The sequence below is a fragment of the Protopterus annectens genome, chromosome 3.part0, assembly GCF_019279795.1.
Source record: "Protopterus annectens isolate FY-2018-M chromosome 3.part0, PAN1.0, whole genome shotgun sequence".
In the NCBI taxonomy this organism is placed as follows: domain Eukaryota; kingdom Metazoa; phylum Chordata; order Ceratodontiformes; family Protopteridae; genus Protopterus; species Protopterus annectens.
Window position 1 is genome coordinate 830794221 of NC_056731.1, and position 20951 is coordinate 830815171.

The 20951-nt window shown below is 43.1% G+C and overlaps 1 protein-coding gene across 1 annotated transcript in view; it reads right to left on the reverse strand.

Moving 5' to 3' along the window:
* CDYL (chromodomain Y like) overlaps positions 1-20951 on the reverse strand; it is a 758082-nt gene that overhangs the window by 105140 nt on the left and 631991 nt on the right. Inside the window, exon 6 of the mRNA XM_044065168.1 lies at positions 12563-12706. Within this exon, the coding sequence (XP_043921103.1) occupies positions 12563-12706 (144 nt within the window). The remainder of the gene's footprint in view (positions 1-12562; positions 12707-20951) is intronic.

Sequence of the window (20951 nt, forward strand, 5' to 3'; positions counted from 1 at the left end):
GTAGCAAAATCATGCTTCATGCTATTTAAGATGCATCCAGGAATGTTATCAGGATACATCGATGCAGTACTTTTAGTTTAGCACTTTTAGGACTTAGTCTATTGTGACAGCTGGAGGCAAACCAGTTTCAGGTACATCTTGAGGCACAAATGAAGGGGAGAGGGGTAAAGTTAGAGCTAACTATACTAGCCAGTAGGTTTGCTACATCTTCAACCTCGCTGTAGGTAACATCATTCACAGTTAGCTCAGTGTAATGTTGCGCTGTGCTTTTGAGATTATGAACATAACTAAAAATGCCTTGTGATTGGCAATGGCCTTAGTTATTTTAGCCTCAAACTTGGCTTTGGTAGATTTTATTATGCTCCTAAGTTGTTTGATATTTAAGTGACAAGGGCTCTAACATTCTGGGAATTACTCTTCTTACTTTTGGTCAAAATTATTTTCCTTTTATTATAAAGCTTGTTGATATAATGGTTCCACCATGTAGGTTTGTTTCTTGGGTTTGCTCTACACTTGTTCCTATGGGGTACAGCTGCATCTAGGCAGCTGTTTACATGCCGGTATATAGTGTGGTGATGTATGTTTCTGCATAATCAGTGGAGTTAACTGGGTTTGGTGGGGATATGAAGCTTGCCAGTATAAAAGGTAGTTTTGTCAAAGAAATTTCTAAAGATGCCATCTCTGGGAAAGATGCGGAAAAGATTCTGTATGGCACACTTGTAGAATTCCAAAGCACAAACAGTTCTGGGGTTTGCAAAGTTTTAGTTTCAAGCATCATAGGACTTGCATGGCTACCGCAATCAAATTTTAGGAATTTTACCAATGAGCGGCAATTGCACATATATTTGCTCTGGGAAATAGTAGGACACCAAAAGGTGAAGTAAATGGTCCACCAAGTCTCTGATCAAATCAGATGGTAAATGTTAGGAGAAAAAATATAAATGCAATGGACTGAATAAGTACTGGATATGAGGTCTGGTCCTGCTTAGAGTATATCAGTCATACATTACGCTTGAAAAGCAGTATAATCAAAACACTAAGAATGGTGAGATGAAATGCTGATGCAGACACAAATCTCCACCATGAGAAAGAGTGGCTTGCAAGCTGGGCAGAGGTGTAGTAGCTGGGTCTTTCTTCCCACTGTGCAAGGTAATAAGCATAGCAATACGACAATCTGTAGAAGCCCTAAAGAAAATAAGCACAAGAAAAAAACATTGCACATAAAATACTGAAGGGAATGGCAGACTTATGGTATGGCGACAGAGAAAACAAAGCATTCACATTACATAAGGAAAAAAGTGAGGCTATAAACCTTAACATGCTACACTTTCATGGTACAGGTAGGATGGTACAGATGAAGAGGAAAAGGTGGTGGTGAAGGAGAAGGCAAAAATGGCAGCAGGAGAATGAGAATATAGTGGTAACGAGAAAACTACAGTTGTGTACATTTACCATAAATGTAGATGTTAGAGTGTATTGACTGTTGCAGTCATGACACTTGGGTTATCCCTGCCAGGGTAGCCCTCGGCAGGGCCGAATACCAGAGGGTTAGTATTTCTGCGTCGGTTGCTGTCGCTTCAGGACTGACGTCAGGTCGTCAGTAGTATAAAGTAAGGCAGCCAATGCCATTACATCAGTTTTTCTTGCCCTAACCTGTCAGGAGCCTCCAAGTAGGAGCCAGGTTCTGGTGGAAGAACCCCACCAGTAGAAAGTAAACACCAATACGTCCCTTGTAATGAAAGAGAAGAAAGGTTGATGGAGAGAGGGAAACCAGGACTGCAACAGTGAATACACTCAAATATCTACATTTATGGTAAGTGTACACAACTGTACTATGTTCTTCGCGTTTCACTGCTGCAGTCATCACATTTGGGTTGATTCACAAAGCTGTGGAAATGGGTGGAGGCAGTCAAGAAAACTAGGGGCTGGCTAGGATGCCCTGCAAGACTACAGAGGCAAGCCCTGCCCTGGATTTGAAGAGAGGCAGGTAGTAATGTTTGGTAAAAGTGTGAGCAGATGTCCAGGTAGCAGCCTCCAGGATGTCCCTGGTGGGGACTCCTCTGAGGAAAGCAGCAGAAGTGGAGGCTGCTCTGGTGTTGTAAGTCCTGACCCTCTTGGGGGAAGGCTTTCCATGTTGTTTGTAGCAGAAATGGATGCAGTGTGCTATCCATTTGGAAATAGTTTGTTTGGAGATGGTTTTGCCTTCTGCCCCTGTAGCAAAGCTAACCAGAAATTGATTAGACTTTCTGAAGGATTTAGTCCTGCCTAGATAGAATCTGAGCTGTCTGTGCACATCTAGAGTGCGCAGGATCCTTTCCCCCTTGTTCTGGGGATTAGGAAAAAAGGTGGGCAAATGAATGGATTGGTTGAGAGCCACACTGGACACAACCTTGGGCATGAAGGATGGGTTAAGTTCTGTGGGATACCCTGTCAACATGGAAGATGATGAATGGTTCCACAACCATGAGCGCTAGCAGCTCGGAGACTCTTCTGGCTGAAGTGATGGCCAGAAGGAAAGCGGTCTCCCAGGAGAGAAATTTTAGTTCTGCAGAAAAAGCTGGTTTGAAAGGGAGCAGGGTGAACTTTTCCAACACAAAGTCAAAGTCCCAAGCTGGGATTGGTGCTCTTCTGGGTGGCCTCAAAGTTGCTAGCCCCTCTTAGGAAATGTTTGATCAAAGGATGTGAGAAAAAGAGGCTGCTCAGTGGGAAAATGAGCAGAAATAGCAGAGGCATGAATTTTTATAGAGGGTAAAAGAGGGGCCACTGTGTACTAGGTCAGCTAAGTAATCCAGGACGCGAGGGAGGGAGGGCTGTGCTGAATTGGCTCCCTCAGCCTAGATCCAGGTGCAGAACCTTTTCCATTTGTCAGCATAAGACTTTCTAGTGCTACGGCGTCTGGCCTCACATATACCATCTAGAACCTGTTGGGTTAGGGAATAAGCCAAGCTGCCAAAATGAGTGTTTGCAATTGGGGATGCATGAATTCCCCTTCCCTCTGGGTCAGGAGGTTTGGAATCTGAGGAAGATGCCATGGTGGCAGTGGGGGCAAGCTGCGCAGCAAGGGGTTCCAGTGCTGGCAAAGCCAGTCTGGAGCTATAAGAATTGTCCTTGGTTTTTCCTCCTTTATTTTGAGAAGTACCCTGGGGATGAGAGGTAGTGAAAGAAAGGCATAGACCGATAGTTTGACAGAGCATCCATTTTCCAAGCCATGCAGTGATGCTCTCTGGTGCAGAATTTGCTGAGCTGCTGGTTGGTGTGGGAGGCAAAGAGGTCGACCTTTGGAGTGCCCCATTTCTGAGTTATTAGGGTGAAGGTTCTTCTGTTGAGCTGCCACTCATCTGGATCCAGAAGATTTCTGCTTAGTCTTCCAGAGAGTTGAGAGAACCTGGAAGGAATTGTGCTAACAGGTGCAGTAGCATGGCCGAGGGTAGGATTGAATACCTCCCTGCTTGTTGATATAACACATCACAGTGGTGTTGTCTGTTTTGATCAGGACAGTCCCTGGGGAGAGAAGGGGTTTGAAAGCTATCAAGGCATGCTTGACAGCTATCATCTCTTTCTGGATGAAGGGCAGAGGGATTTGCTGCAGGCTCCATTGGCCATGTATACACCTGCCATCCAGGTGTGCACCCCATGCATAGTCTGATGCATCTGTGGTGAGGGTCTGGGCAGTCGGGGGTGGTGAGAAAGGCAGTCCCTTGTTGTGGGAGCATGCTATTGCCCACCAAAGAAAATCTTTTCTGAGGCAAGGAATTATAGGCAGAGTCTCCAGGTCTTGAGAGTGTTGACACCAAAGGCTTTTTAGGTACCACTGAAGTTTCCTCATATGCAGTCTGGCCTGTGGAATGAGTAGTATGCAAGATGCCATGAAGCCCCAAGTTTGCAGAATCTTCCTTGTAGATAACTGGGATCTGGTGGCTAGTTGAGAAAAGTAGGCTGTCAGGAAAATTTGTTTTTCTGGTGTAAGGAATGCCATCTGGGCTGCTTTGTCCAGGCTTGCTCCCAAAAAGATAATCCTTTGGGTGGGCACCCATTTGGATTTCTTTTCATTGATTGTGTACTCTAGGGAGGTTAGTAGGGTCTTTACAAAAGCCAGGTACTTGAGCAGCTTTTCCTGGCTGTCTGCCTGAATAAGGCAGTTGTCTAAGTATGGATAAATCTGGATATTCCTTTGTCTGCAAAAGGCAATGGCCGGAGCCAGACATTTTGTGAAAACTCTAGGAGCAGTAGATAAGCCAAAGGGAAGAGCAGAGAACTGAAAGTGTTGAGATCCTGCCCTGAAATGGAGATATTTCCTGAATGATTCCCTGACAGGAATGTGGAGGCAGGCCTCTTTTAGATCTAGGGTGGCTAGCCAAGCGTCTTTGGAGAGCATGGGTAGCAGTTACTAGAGGGTGAGCATTCTGAATTTTGGGATCACCAGGAAGGTGTTTAGAATGGGTAGATCGAGGATGGGGTGCCAGGTGCCCTCTTTTCTGGGCACCAGAAAAAGTCTGGAGTAGAAACTTTGGCCTATCTGTTCTGCAGGAACATTCTCTACTGCCCTCATAGAAGGCAGGGAAAGGATTTGCTTTTGAGCCTCTGCCCACTGGTTTGGAAGTAGATCTGGGAACCCTTTTGGGGTTTGAAGGATATGGAAGGAAAATTTGTGTCCCTGAGACACTGTTGAGAGCCCAGTGGTCGTTGGTAATGGTGGCCCAGGTGCTTGCGTTAAAGGAGAGTTTGCCTCCTAGGGGTAAGTGAAGGTGGGCAGAGGGAGGGGGTGGGGGAGGTGAGTCATTGTAAGTTCTTACCATAAGGGGGTGGCTTATAACTCCCTGTTTTTGAATTGGGGTAGTCCACTGCTTAGATCTTTGCATTCCCTGTGGCTGCTGTCTGGGGGGCCTGGTTCCCCGGGGCCTGGGCTGGCTTAGTGGGAGCAGGAAAGGACCAGTGCATGGTGGGACAATGCCTGCTGAACCTGGGTGGCTGGACTGTAAGAAATCCTTAACTGTCTGCATAGATTTTGCTTTTTCTTCCATCTTTTTTAAGAGCTCTTATGTTTTAGTGCCAAATAAGTTGTCTTTGTGCAAGGGGGTATCCAACAATTTAGATCTGACATGGTCTGGCAGGGGCTGTTCCTTAAGCCATGCATGCCTTCTAATGACAGATCCGGTGACTGCTGCCTTGCACGAAGCTTCTAGGGTGTCATAACCACAGTGCAAGGTGTGCTTAGTTACTTGACTTGCATAATGCATTAACTCTTCTAATTCTTTAGATTCTGCATAAGCAGGAAACGAAGACATTTTCTGTGAGGAGTTCCAGGGTATGTTGCTGAAATTTTAGCATATGGAACTGACAGTTTAGGGCCCTGATAGCAAGAATAGCTAAGGTGTATACTTTTTTACCCCATCTGTCTAGTGCTCGGGAATCCCTATCTGAGGGGGTGGGATTCTTAGCAGAGGTTACTTTAATCCCTTTAGGCCCCTAAGAAATTACCTCAGGGTCAGCAGTAGGATTTTTAAAAAGAAATTTGCGTGAGTCAGGGACACTATAGTACCCGTCTGGTTTTCTTGGTGCAGGACGGAGGGTGTCAGGAGTCAAACTGGATTCCAGGAAAACATCCTCCTCAACATCCAGGACTGGGGGGGATGGCCAAGGGTCTGTGTTGTGGAAGATCCAAGAATTCCCAAAATCTCTTTTTAGACAGAATCTTGACCTCTCCCATTGGAAATGCTCCCTTAAAGTATGAAGGGTTTCCCCAAAGGAAAAATCCTCTGGGGGAGAGGCTGAAGGGATGGAATCCTCTGCATCAGAATCCTCATAAGTAGAGAGGGGTTGCATGTCTTCATACTCAGATGCATCAAAGTCATCTGATTCTTGTTCAGACAAAACTACAGGGGACAGATCTCTTTCTTTTGGAGGGGGTAGCTTGGCTTCCCGTGATCAGCATGATAAGGTCTTCTGCCATTTTAAGCATTTGAGACTGAGGCAAGGAAGCAGGTGTCTGGGATTGGATTATCAGTTTTTTGGGTGTGGTTCGTACCCTGGGCCTAAGAAACTCGGTTGTTTTTGAAAGAACGTTAGTTGCGAAAGAAGACTGTTTGTGTCAAGAATCGGTAGTGCAAAGGACTTCCTTGGAAGCTGGTGCCTGCTCAGCGGCTCCGGACCCATCCAAGGTAGAGACGACTGCAGGATCCTTAGTTGAATTAGAAGTTATGTACTCACCATAACGTTCCATCTGAGTAGGTGTATTCATTTGTCTGCAACCTGTGGGTTATGGATCCGATATCGGATCCGAACCGGCATGGTTTTCCAGCTATGGATCCAAGCTCTCAGCTCCTCCCCTCACCCATAATGCCCTGCTCTACCCTCATGACCTCAGATCGAGTTTGCCAAAGCAACAATACCCTAAAAAGGGTAACAAGGAATATGCAGGAAACTGAAAGGCCAGGGGATAGGAGGGTTGCAGACAAATGAATACACCTACTCAGATGGAGCGTTATGGTGAGTACATAACTTCTAAATCTGAAGTAGGATATTCATTTGTCTGCAACCTGTGGGACAGAGTCCCCAGCTACCTGAATCTTGGGCCATCATGGAAGGATATTCCGGAGCACCGAGCCAAAGGATGCTCTACCCCTAGATGCAAGATCCAACTTATAGTGAGAAATAAATGTATGAGATGAAGCCCACGTGGCTGCTGCACAAATATCATCTAGAGGAATCCTAGCCTTGAAGGCTGCCGAGGTAGATACTGACCGGGTTGAATGGGCATGAACACCCCCCTTCCTGACGCTTGATAAGCCAATAAAATGCACTGTGAAATCCAGCGGACAGAGAAACTTTAGAAATTGGCTTGCCCAAATTGAATTTTGCAAAGGAAATAAACAGCTGGTCGGATTGCCTATGACCAGCTGTCCTGTTGAGATAAAATCTAAGTTGCCTGTGAACATCTAGTGAATGTAGCTTATATTCACCTTTGTTTTCATACTTAGGGAAGAAAACAGGGAGATTAATGGATTGATTGATGTTTGCTTCAGAAGCGATTTTAGGAAGGAAGGACGGGTTGGTCCTGAGGGATACACGGTCCGGATGAAATACCAAGTAAGGAGGTTTAGCTGATAAAGCTTGAAGTTCAGAAACTCTCTTGGCTGATGTAATGGCTACCAAAAAGGCTGTCTTATAGGACAAGAATTTGAGATCCACGGCTCGAAGGGGAGCGGTCAAGGCCTGTAGGACCAAAGAAAGGTCCCAAGGAGGAACTGCTTGCTTTATAGGGGCCTGAGAAGGAAAGTACCTTTAAGAAATGTTTTGCACAATTTGGCTGACATAAGAGGATTAGACTCTTGACCAATGTGATAGTGAGAAATTGCCGCCAGTTGAACTCTGACTGTGGAACTGCTGGCACCATCGTTAAAGAGAGAGGTTAGAAAATCAAGCACTACAGGGAGAGGAACCGTGAAGGGATTTAGGCCTTGCCCCATTTGCTTCGTAAACCTTTCTAGTGGATGGTTTATGAGCCGCCACCAAAATAGCCTTTACCGGTGAAGAAATACCGAGTCCTTATCAAGAGTGGAACTGGAGCAGCCAAGCGGTCAGCTTCAGGTTGTCCAGGTTCGGAGGAGGAATGCAGGATGGATGGGATATCAGATCCGAATGGGATCTAGAATCCAAGGAGGATTCACCGAGTGAGACCTTAGAAAGGGGAACCAGATCTGTCGAGGCCAGAATGGAGCAATGAGAATCATTCTGCAACCCACCCGAGAGGCTTTCTGAAGAACTTGCAGCATCAGAGGCAAGGGTGGATAGGCATACAGAAGACCGGGTGGCCAAGCATGCACCAGAGCGTCTCTTGGGGTACCTCCGGAGGAGGTATTAGAGAAAAAACTGTCGCACTTGGTGTTTGAGGGAAGAGCAAAAAGATCGCATGAAGGGGTTCCCAATATGCCCGCTACTTGACAATTGAGAGACCACAAGGGGTCAGAATGGTGCGACTGAGCTTGTCCGCTAGGATGTTGGACCGAGAAAGCGATTGGTGGAGATTGCCCATTCCCAAACTCTCATGGCCTCTCGACAAAGAGGGTAAGACCTTGTTCCTTGCTTGTTGATGTATCAGACAACAGACATATTGTCCGATTGAATCGCAATTGTTCCGAAGGGAAGAAAGGCCTGAAGGCTAAGAGCACTGCTCTCATCTCTAGAACATTGATATGCAGTAAGGTCTCTGAATCGCTCCACGTGCCTTGGACTGTCCGGTGCCCCCACCCGAGGCGGGAGGCGTCCGTGGTCACCGTGGCGAGAGGGGAGAAGCACAAAATGGGCGACCCTCGTGGAGATCCGGGAGTGGAGCCACCACAAGAGGGACCGCTTGCAAGCCTTGCTGATCGCTATGGGATGATGCATGGGAGAGCAAGGTATGACCACTGTACTAAGAGCGCCCACTGTAGAATGCATATTGAGCCTGGCAAGAGGAAGAAGTGCTATAGCAAGCCATGGACCCTAGAGCTCTCAGGCCCACCGCCGCTGGAACAGAACTTGACTGGAGAATGCACCGCACCTGGAGCTGCAGTTTTACAACGTTGTCCGCAGTGAGGAAGGCTCAGAACTCCTTGTGTCTAGTCTGGCCCCTATGAAATCTAAGAGCTGTGTGGGCCAGGTTGGACTTTTGTATTTATTGTGATGCCCAGAAATGGAGCAAGATGGAGAAAGGAGTCTCGCCAAGAGAAGTAGATGCCTTGTTGAGCCAGTCGTCCAGGTAGGGAAAGACCTGCACCCCTGAAGCCTCAGGTGGGCCGCTACCACTGCTAGTACTTTGGTAAACACCCTGGGGCTGTGGTGAGACCAAAGGGAAGGACCCGAACTGGTAGTGACTGGCTCCCAGCCGAAGCGGAGAAACCTCCTGGAGCGCCTGTCCATCAGGATGTGGTTGAGATCTATCGAGCACATCCAGTGATTTTCTCCCAGAAGGGGAGAATAGATTGCAGAGTGACCATTCGAATTTTTCTTTGGGGACTGCCAGATTCAAGAGAGAGAGGTCTAGGATTGGTCTTAGTTCCCCGTCTTTTTGGCACTAAAAGAATCTGGAGTAGAACCCTGATCCGATCTGGTCTGGGGAACGGGCTGGATGGCTCTTTTCTTTAGCAGATGGCCAATTTCTGCCAAAGCGGCCTCTGACCGGGTGGAACGTCTGGGAGGGACTTCAACTTTGGAAGGTGAAGGAAAGGAATGCGATATCCCTGGATATGATTTGGAGAACCCAGCGGTCCGATGTTATGGACTCCCATGCCGCTAGGTGCCGACTGCCTCCAGAGTAGAGCAGTCGGGCAACCCTCAGGGTTGCTGCGGGCCGTTCAGAGAAAGGTTCCCTGGACCAAGTTTCTGGGAGCCCCTCTGCCTCTAGGGCGTCCTCCCTGTCCTCCTCTGCCACGGAAGGACTGGTTGTCCGAGCAGGCTGGGACTGCGAACCACATCTTCTTCTGACCCTTTTGGTTCCTAGAATAGGGCCTCTGGGGTGCAGAGAAGCGGATTCGACGGCAGACAGCGTCTTCCCCCTTCTCTTGCCAAACAGAGCAGAACCATCAAAGGCTTGAAGGGCTCAGAAAAAGGACGGAGCCAGGCCTGAGTGACCAGTCCTGTCCCGCAGCTCTAGCGGCCCTCCGTTGCATGGGAGAGTAGCAGAAGTATTTGTGACTGACCTAAGAGTGGCCATTTTGGTGGAGTGCAGAACTCTGTCCTCCTCATGCAGCGATTCCTTAATAAGATCCCGCTGCATCCGAATAACATGTGCCAAATAGTTCAGCGAACTGAACATCCGCTTCCCCAAGCGGTCCATCATCCGAGACTCCTTGCTCGGTGGGTGGACTGAGGGACTCTCCTGAGCCAGTTCCCTCTTTGTGGCGCCGCCATCAACATGGCATCTACAGGAGGCCCCTTACTCCAATGGGTCCTGTCGGAGGGCGGACTAAGGATCCTATCCGGTCTTTGGGAATTGGCTCCACGGTGTCCGGTTCCTTCCACGCCCTGGTGGTAATAAGGTCCACCAGGGGTCGGCAGGGGACACCCAAGAGAATGCCTCCAAGAACACGGACTCGTCCGAGGAAGACTTGGGGCAGACCACCCCATTTCCATGATGTCTCGAAGGAGACATCCTCGGTGACCGTGGGGAGCCTTCCTTCCTCCAAGTCCGTGTCTTCAGTGAGAGACCGGGGAGTCAATGTGCCTCCTTAGGGCCTCCTCTGGGGCTGTCAGAGGAGTCGCAGCAATTTGCTCCATGGGAGCAACTTGGGGCACAGAAACGGGCTGTCCCAGGGCCGGATGGTGGAAGCCTGGCCCAGTGCAGAGGGAGGAGACCCTCAACAGAGCCCTCTCCACTACATCAAAAGCCTCGACCAAAGGATCCTCGATCCGAAGAGTGGATCGGGATCCGAAGGGACAGTGCGCTCCGACACAGACGGCGCCGGCGAGCACTGATCCCCGGATCCGGCTCGGATGAGGCAGGGTCGGATCCGGTACCAAGTACTATCGGCTCCGACCTCCCCGGCTCAGCTGCTCGGCTCAGTTGCTCAACCCGGATAGCGGGTCGGAGAAGGAGCAATAGGCTTAAAAGGGTGTTGAGCTCCCCGAGGGGAGGCAAGAGCACTCCCATCTGCATCTGGGCCTGGATGAACCTTCTCATCATCCGGTCCAGATCAGCATCAGAAAGGCTATGGGTAGATAGGCTACCGAGGTAGGCCTGGAGTGCCTCCTCGATAGCCTCGCGGGTCTCCTCCTCCTCAGGACCCGGTGAGAAGCACACAGGGGACCGGAGCCGAGAAGGAGGAGACACGGAGCCGGGGAGAAGGGCTGGCGGGGCGAAACAGAGGTCTCGGCCCGGTGCTTCTCCCTCCTTTTAGCCGATCCTCTCCTCTCCAGAAGCGGGAGTTTGAGTCCCAGGAGCAGGAGGGGTGCCACAGGGGAACAACTGCAGCGGCCCGCCAAGACCAGCTTGGACCTCTTGAACCCTGCACAAATGGAACAACCAGATGTGAGGTGTTCAACCCCAAGACACACACCGAGTGTGGCCATCAGCCGGTGAGAGCTTATGGCCACACTCGAGAAAATATAGATTTAGGCTGGTCAGCCATAATCTATATTACCTAAAGTTACCTAAAGCTACAGAAAGTAACTTAACAACAAAAAACCACACAGGCCTACACACACACTCAACGCAACAGCGAGGGGAGGGAATAAAAATTATTTACCTTAACTAAATATAACTCAAAATAGTCTATAATAAAGGGAAACCTAATACTTTCACACAAATTTACTTAAAGAATCAAAAAATTCTCTATTTTTAACCAAGAAAAAAGTTCACTTAGCTGAGAGCTATGTACCCACATCCAGTTACCAGCGCGGCAAACAAGATCTGAGGTCATGAGGGTAGAGCAGGGCATTATGGGTGAGGGGAGGAGCTGAGAGCTTGGAGCCATAGCTGGAAAACCATGCCGGTTCGGATCTGATATCGGATCCATAACCCACAGGTTGCAGACAAATGAATATCCTACTTCAGATGAAGAGTTTTGCAGCACACCATCCTCCAAAAGGGTCTCGGTAGCAGCCTGTGAATCCACAGAAGCAGGCATCAGGGGCTACGAAAGCACATCACTGAGGACTGGAGAACTGACGACTAGCTTACCGGAAGCACCGTCAGTAGGTTTGGAACTGTGCGGTCTGTCTTCGTCTTTATTCTTTACGTTTTTTTCGGAAGATCTGCTGTCGGATGGCTTACCGAAGCCATATCGGAATTTGAGGACTGTAAGCGAAAATATCTAGCTACGGTAAGGACCCGATGGATAGTTCTGGCGTTGAACAAAGCACAGAAGCGACAACGGGGGACGTAGTGGTCTGGGCCTAAACAAGTGACGCAGTAAGAATGAAAGTCTTGGTGTGGTATTACTTTCCACAGGCGAGATAATTATTAAATTTTTCTGACATCGGTTAGTGCAAGAAAAAAGGATCCCCAACGGGGTACTTAGCTTTAGAAGACCTCAACTTCAATTCGGTAGACGAAACTCACGTACCGGGCAACCGGCACTCGTGCGAACTGCTTCTGCTTCGGGCTCCATGGCAAGAAAGACTAATATAATGGCGTCGTCTGCCTTAATTTATACTAACGACCTGACGTCAGCCCTGAAGCGACAGCAACTGACACAGAAATACTAAGGCTCTGGTATTAGGGCCAGCCGAGGGCTACCCTGGCAGGGATAACCCAAATGTGATGACTACAACAGTGAAACACAAAGATCAGCAGCAGCAACACTCAGCTGGATATGATAGACAAGTTTTCTTCCGTCAGCTTCATTGCTTGTGACCAAGTGCATGTCCACAATTACTACAGTTGTAACCAGCTTTTTAGCTTTTGAAATACAATTCATCTGCACTAAATTGAAAGCATATTCTGTCTTCCATTCTTCATTCATTAAGAGGAGACTAGAAGTATGGGAAATTTTCTTTTCTTGTAAAGGAGTGCAAATTGCAGTCTGCAGCAAAACCTTCCTGTGGATATGTACAAAGTGTGGGAATGATGAATGTAACAACTTACAACTGGGTTACATAGGCTCAACTCTTTAATTCGGACCATAACTTCCTGTGTAAATGTTCCAGGCCAGAAAACTTGAGATACTAATCCTTTCGCACATGCTTCCTGTGCAGTAAGTTTTCGCCCACTGTACAGCATTTCATTCGCCTGCAAAAAAGAAAATCATATGTCAAGTACTACAACATGAATATTACACAAGTAAACAAACTAGCCTCAACCATCTTTCATGAAGCTCTTAATTCAAGGGAAAGCTTACGAATTTAATTCCTTACACTACTATCCAATCAGTATCATCTTTCTTTGTCATTTGCCAGAATGTGTCAGTTGACAAACATGAATACACACGCCTTCTCTCACAGAAGGAATTTAACCAAATAAGAATGCAATTTAAAATCTTCTTTCAGCAATTTATACTTCAGATTTTTACAGTTCAGAGGCCATACTTTACTGCACTACAAAATGAATAAATAAATAAAATAAGCATAAATCTCTATCAGACAACTTCCTGCAGACACTGGCTAGAATTACTAAAAAGCCAAATAAACCTTGTTGATCTACAGACAAATCAGAAAGTTGGCACTGGAGTCTACATAATAAGCTGCTTGGTACCTGGGTGTGCCCAAAATGGACAACTGATCAATGGTATCAGACCGATAAATGGGCAGCTGTTTGGGACATTGTAACTATGAAACAGTGCTGTGCACCATCAATTGTACATCTCTGCAAATCAAAATACTGAAAGCTCTTGAAATCAATATAGCAGAGAGATAACAGCATTTCAAAAAGTTATAGCAGTCATGGTACCGACATATCGCAACCAAATTTTCGCGGTTGCGAATTTCACTTCATTGAATACAGACGACCGCAAGAAACTGCAAAGTGTTGTGCAAGTTCATTATTGCTGGCAAAAAAACTCTAGACTACCTTCAAGCACAGAAAAAGATTAAACAATCTTCTTCCTGTTCTGCGTGCATTACAGACGCATGCTTGAATTGTCAGGGATGCTATCTTAACTGATGAATGGAATATTTGAACCATGAGAAACAAAGCCCTCACAGAAGGAAAACACAGACACAGGAATAATGTTTTGGTTAAAGTAATACTTTGTTAAAAATGTGTAAACAGAATGGAAAACAATTCCAATGCGAAAGTTGAGGAATGCGACTGCTGGTAAAATTTCGATGATGCTGATAGCGGACTACGGTTTCCTGATTAAACCATACTAAGAACAGTATGGAAAACATGTTACTGGCTGATGATGCCCTTCTTCCTTCCTGTTGTTACTGCCATGTTTGGACCTGAGTCTATGTTTAAAAATTGTTAAAAATAAAAAAAAGTTAAGCAGAAACATAACTCCTGTGTCTGTGCCTTTCTAAGTGGGGGGAACTGGTGAGCAATTGCAGTGAGTAAGACAGCAGAAGAAAAACAAACCACGGTAGCAGCAATGGAACACCAGCCCACAATGGAAGCCAAAATACTTGCAAAATGCAGTTTATTTGTAAAAAACACACACGTTTCACTGAGTTTAGCTCTTTCTTTCCTACTGGAACTTCCTCAGAACTCAAACTTGCACACAATGTCCATTCATTATGGTTATTGACCATTTCACAATTGCTAATGTTATGTATTTGGTCAAAGGGAGGTAACAGTTGTGAGGCCAACAATGTTGTTTATATTGCACAATGTTCATTATGTTCAAGTTTCTACATAGGGAAAACTATGAGAAGGCTACATGAACGTATATATGAGCATTGTTTAGATATTAGGAATTGTAAATGTAAAAATGGAACAATTGGTTAAAGGCATACAAGGGAGAGTAGTGGATGAGCACCTGAATTTAGCTGAACTTGAATGGCAAATTGCATTAAATGCAACCCAACATCCAGGGCTCAATGATAGTTTATCCATACTCCCAGTACTGAAATTAAAGTGTTTATAGAGTATAAATGACTTTTATTGGAGGGTAAAAACATGTGATTTTTTTAATTTGTATTTAAGCATTTTAATGTATTTAGTAGTTTGAGTACTGAGGAAGTTCCAGTAGGAAAGAAAGCGCTAAACTCAGTGAAACGTGTGTGTTTTTTTATGAATAAACTGCATTTTGCAAGTATTTTGGCTTCCATTGTGGGCTGGTGTTCCATTGCTGCTACCTTGGTTTGTTTTTCTTCTACAGTGTGTTATTTGTGAGGTTAGAGTAAGACAGCAGCCTTGACAGCTGAAGCGTGTATCGCACTTACTGCGAGCTACATGGTATGCTGGCAGTAAAGTGCATACTTAAAGAGCGACATTAACTTACTCTTTTTTTAATGATAACCCTGCCTAAAACAACTGTCAGTGTGAAAGAAAACCCATTGTCTGACATTGTCACACCATGAATGGTTACATTTCCACATCGGCAAACAACCATTATGCGCTCAATCATGTCTCTTAATCTCTTATTTTTTGTTTTCTTTTAAACACTTGATTTTTCAGTGGAAGATGAGGGTGTGAGATGCTTTGTGCTGGCATTGTGGGCTGGGGGTGCTTGCAGTTCTGGCTGCGGTGATACACAAGTACCTATTTCTAGTGTGGTAGTGTTGACAGGGTATATGTTCCTACTGTAATGTATTAATACCTCTGTGGCATGATGATGTGTTTGTATCTACTGGTACAGGGAACACTATTGGCTTTAGATGTTTGTCCCTGCCATGGATGGTGTTTGATTGGCAGCTGGTGCTTTGCTCCGTTTGTGTTTCTTTTATTCTGTTTTGCTTTGGTTTGAATCATTTAAGGGTTATGGTGGTTGATTGACTGGTTTCCTTTTGTATGCTTTGCGAGATCTTGGGCTGCTTTTCATTTCTGGGGGGTTGCTAGACATAATGTTTCTGATCGTGCTTTACTTTTGGTAGAGAGAAAAGGCAGGAGAATGAGAAGTCTCTATGGTAGTGCGAAGTGAAGCTTTCTTGAGCTCGGGGTATTCCATGAGCCTAATCTCTGATACGATTTACTCTGTGTCTTAGGTTTGGTTTGCGATTATGGTTGTCATGGCCACAGAAAACAAACAGGGATTGGCTATCGGAACTCTTTATAGAAGGAAGGGGAAGGTTAGCTTCAACGGAGTGTTGTGTGATCATTAATCAGTTATCTTGTTGGGGGCATAGAGGAACTTAATATGATTGTAATGTTCAAGACTTGTAATAAACGCATAGATCCTTAGTTCCTGAGATAGGTAAATGCGAGCTAAAATGGTATTTACTCATATTCCCTGGCTTTGTTAAAAGCGAACTGACCTGTCAGTAATGTAGCAGTAAGGGTTAACTAAACTCCAACCAACAATTATGAACAAGCTGACATCATGGTTAATTTAGGAATAAACTTTTTTTTCTTCATCTTACTGCTTCTTGCTTGCATAAAATTTTACTGCAAGCATACTTTAATATTTTATGACTCACCGAGGGTTTTAGTAAGTACTACAAAATATTTAATTACTAAATTGTCACTCTGGGTTATTAGTGTCAACTTTGTGACTGATATCTAATCTATTGTGTTATGGGATTAATTGTACTGGGACATTAATAACTAGCTTTGAATATTATGTGCATACTAAACACATTAAAAAGTGGAGTTGCAGGTGCCTTTTAATTAAGAATTCTGCCTTGTTTCAAGATTTAGCTATACAGACTTAAGAGTCTACAACCATTAACTGGTAGTAAAGACTAGTACACAAAAGCAATCTACTTATTTTGAAGGTCATAATTATATGGATGGCTACTTTAAGATTGAGAAGTACAATAATTGGGTAAATTAGCTCAGAGTTCTCCAGTAAAACCTATTCTTTATCCAATCGTAAATGTAAATAGGTTAACTATTTTTTTCACTTTATGTCAAATATAGTCTGTGACCTTACTTAAATGATGGCTACTATTATGTCGCCATAATATTAGAATTGTGAGAATTAATCTGACATGAAGAAGCCATGATAATATTACTGTTGATATATTCTAGTTCTTTATTAACAAGGACGCTGGATCATTATTAATGCATCACAACTTGTAAATACATCTAACACCTTCTCAATATAGAATTTGATACTAATGTCCAGCATGTGAAAAGCTTGAAATCACCAGCTGTCCCATGGATTTAAATAGTTATTCAAATATCTTTAGGAATACCTGAAGTGTTATGCATTGGTTACAGTGATTGATGGTATGCCACTTAGGTATACAACACTAACAGAAAGAAATTCATGTATTAAATGTTTATATGCACACTTATTTCAATTACTGGTTATGTGGACACGCTCACACAAAGATTTACTTGAATTAGATTAATGTTTAGGTATCATTTCATTATTTATGTATTACATGTGGCATTTATTATTACAAATATATTGGTTATGTTGACCCCTAACCAGGAAAAGCCAAAAGACACAACATTGGTTACGTTTTATTTAACTGTGAGGGACTGAATACTCATTAGAACTGAATGATTTGTTAAAGCATTTCAGATTATTTCGGTTTACTGCACAGCCAAGAATGCTTCAGACTTAAATTTGGAGATCAACTAACTGATTAACCAGTTTTATTAAAGATTGTTGGAAGTATAAGATAGTATAATTTTCTAGAAGCACAACTCATTAAGAATTGGGAATTTTTTGTACCCGAGTTGCATACCAGGTTGATTATTTATGCATTTACACTGCTCTTGGTTGACTACAGTTGATATATACATTAATTCACTAAAGAGATAAAGCCTGGTATGACGTACAATCAAAATGTCAAACTTCCATTTTTTACTCATAAAGTAGTCTCCTTAAACAATTTTTTTTTCTTTATGGAGCTCGGAAGAAATGGAGAGATAAGTCATGAGGGATAGTCTAACAGATTCATATTTACCTATTGGACTAGGAATGATTTTCATTCCATGTTTGGTAGGGGTTAAAATTTATTTTAAATCTGTTCTATCTAATACTTTATTATTTAAGTCTTTTTTTGTCTTCCATAAGCCTGACTTAATTTTTTTTCGGTTTGCATCTATAAAAATAATACCCTTGACAACAGTACTTAGAATTTTATTAATATTATTAATATCAATGGAGGAAACTGGTGTACTGGGGAAGACTAGAGTAGATTTATTCTTTAAAAACAGTCTTGATATGGTCCCAACATTATCTTTAAATACTAATGGCTTAAATTATCTAAATAAGAGATCCAATCTGTTAAGGTATTTACAATTAAATAAAGCTCAAGTAGTTTTTCTTCAAGAAACTCATTTTAAAATAAATGATAAAACTTTATGGAATCCTAATGAATACATGACTTTAGCCCAGTCTTCCTATAAATTAAAGACCAAAGGAGTAACAATTCTATGGAAAAAGATTAATCAATCCTGAAATTACATACAAATATGTAGATAAAGCTGGTCTTATAACTCTCGTTATATTGAAATTTAATAATAGAATATGGACATTAGTAAATTTATACTGGCTCCCTGGGACTGGAGTGTGGGCTGCTAGAAAATGTTTTAAAAGTTACTGCTAATAACTTTAAAGATAATTTAATAATAGGAGACTAACTGTACTTCTGAAACAACTAATAAGAAGCCCCTTCATCTTTCCTCCAATGCAAAACTTCTAACAAATGGACTGCGACATTTAAATTAAGAGATACATTTAATACTAAAGAAGTTAATTCATTATTATTTTCTCACCAAGATTATAGATTTGACGCCAAAACAAGAATTGATAAAATATATGTTTCTCAGGAGCTGTATTCAAAAATCTCAACTTTTTCAATAGTTCCGTGTCCACTTTCAGATTGTAATTCTCTTGTTCTGAAACTTCAAATGGATTTTAAACTATTAATCACTGCTTCCAGAATTCCTTCCTATATTACAAAAATTAAAGAATTTAAGTCATGGTTACTGCCAGAACTCCTTTTTCTGGATATTAATTATACTTCAGAAATTAATATAGTTATGATATGGGATTCACTAAAAGCGCATATATATGGCAAAACTCTTAGTTGGTTCAAAAATAAAATTAAAGTACGGGAATCAGAGCTACAAGAATTACAAAATCGACTTATTTAAATCTAAAAAGGATTACAATTCTTCTGAAAACAAAAAGAAAACAAGAAGACCTAAATAAAAAATACAATGAAATATGAACTCACAAAACCAGCCTAGCCCTAGAAAGATTAAAAAAAATACTTATGCCACTTAAAAGGCACTTGCACAATTTATCTATGAAGATTAAAATGCAGTCTAAAGCCAATATCAACATTCTACACTAGGGGAAGAAACAGAAAATTTTGGACATAGGTGATATTTGGGATGCTTTTAAACATTTTGCAGATTATAAAAATGAAAGTATTTCAACTGAACAATTGAATTTAGAAGCAATATCTACCAATCTAAAAAAAAAAAGAATTAAAGATAGATCTGCAAAGACCAATCTCATACAAGAAAATTACAGACCAGATTAAAGAAAGCAAATTTAATAAAGCCCCAGGTATAGATGGTATAATTATAGAACTATATAAACTTTTTCCTACATCCATAACTTCTCTACTACATAAAACATTACTTGAAGTCCAAGCACAAGCAATCCCCCCCTTCTTGGAGATATTCTTTAATCACTCCTATTTTAAAGGAAAATAAAGAACCTGATTATTGCAGTTCCTATAGGCCAATTTCTTTATTAAACAATGATTATACAATATTCATGTCAATTATGGTTAAGAGAATAAAAATCCCTTTATCCAAAATAATAATGACCAAACTGGATTCATATATAACAGACCTACACATGGCAATATTAAAAGGATACTAACTCTCACTGAATATCTAAATAGAGAAAATCAAGAAGCTTTGATAATTGGTTTGGACACAGAGAAGGCCTTTGATTCTTTAAGTTGGAATTATTTATTTAAAATTTTAACTGTATTTGACATCCCATCCTCTTTAATTTACTTATAGAGTGTTTACGAAAATAATTTAGTGTATATTAAAACAGGACCTTTTACTTCGGAATCTATACGTCTTACTAAAGGCACTAAAAACAAGGTTGTCCCATGTCATCTATTTTGTTTGCATTGGCTATAGAGATGCTTTTTATTTTAATATGCATCATAGGTAGGTACTAGGCTATTAGCCCTAGGGCCTATATAAGCCTAGCCAAAAAGGTACCCTGGCTTTTGCCACCCAAGAAAATTATTTTCCTGTGCCCCTGTCGAGCAGAGCCACAGAAGTGATCCCTGGGGTGTATTTCTTATTTCCCATCCAATCACCAAGATTTTTCTTGAAGAGTGCTAATGAGGAGCCCTGTTTGACATAGATAGGTAGTCTGTTCCAGTGTATGGGAAGTCTCTGGGACAGGAATCTATCCCTCAAGCATGTTCTGTTTATTGTGGTGACAAGGTTTAGGTTCCTAGAGCGTGTAGCTCGGAGGGATTAGGATTTCTTTAAGTGGAGCATGTCCAACAGCTCTGGATTTGACATAGCTTTGTATGCTAGGCAGAGATCGCCTCTGAGTAGGCGATATGCGATGGAGTAAAGCTAGATTTTTTTGAGACTGTCTGCGTAGGGCATCTGTTTGAGGCCAGTAATCCTCTTTGTAAGATATTTCTGTGGCCTTCACAGTTGTTGTAGATGTCTTGTGAGGTACATACCAAAAGGGGTGTTGTACTCTATAATGGGTCTAATGAGTGATGAGTAGAGGGAAACAATGACCTCTTTTTCTGGATGAGAAACCTTTTGTGATGAGGTGAGCCACATAGAAGGATTTCCTGACCACTGTGGCGATGTGATTATCAAAGGAGAGACTACTGTCCACCTGTGTCCTAAGGTCTCATCACACTTTCAGCATTAAGTAGACTACCACTTATGTGGTAGTTCATGGGTAAAGAGTTTTTACCAAAGGGGATGACAATACACTTTTTGGCATTGAGCTTCAGGCCATGGCTTTGACACCAGGCATCTATCTCAGTGAGGCCTTTTTGTAGTATGTCCACATCGTTAGGAGTTTTGATTATGGCTCCTAGTTTTCAGTCATTTGTAAACTTTGTTAGCCAAAGACCTTCTGTGTTAGCCTGTACTTCAGAGAAGTAGATAGCAAACAGGAGAGGACCCAGGACCGAACCCTGTGGTACTCCACTTGTCTGAAGTCTGATTTGGAGTCTGCTACTTTCACAGTGTGGGTTCTCTCCGTGAGCCAGTTGGCAACCCATTTTGTGACATAGGGATTTATACCTAGTTTAGTGAGCTTATCTATAATTCCAGAGTGGGGGATGGTGTCGAAAGCCTTGGCGAGATCTAGATAAGCTGTGTGAACCACCTTACCCTCATCTATGGCTTTGGTGACTGCTTCAAAGAAGTCAATCAGGTTTAGGAGACATGATCTGCCTTTTACAAA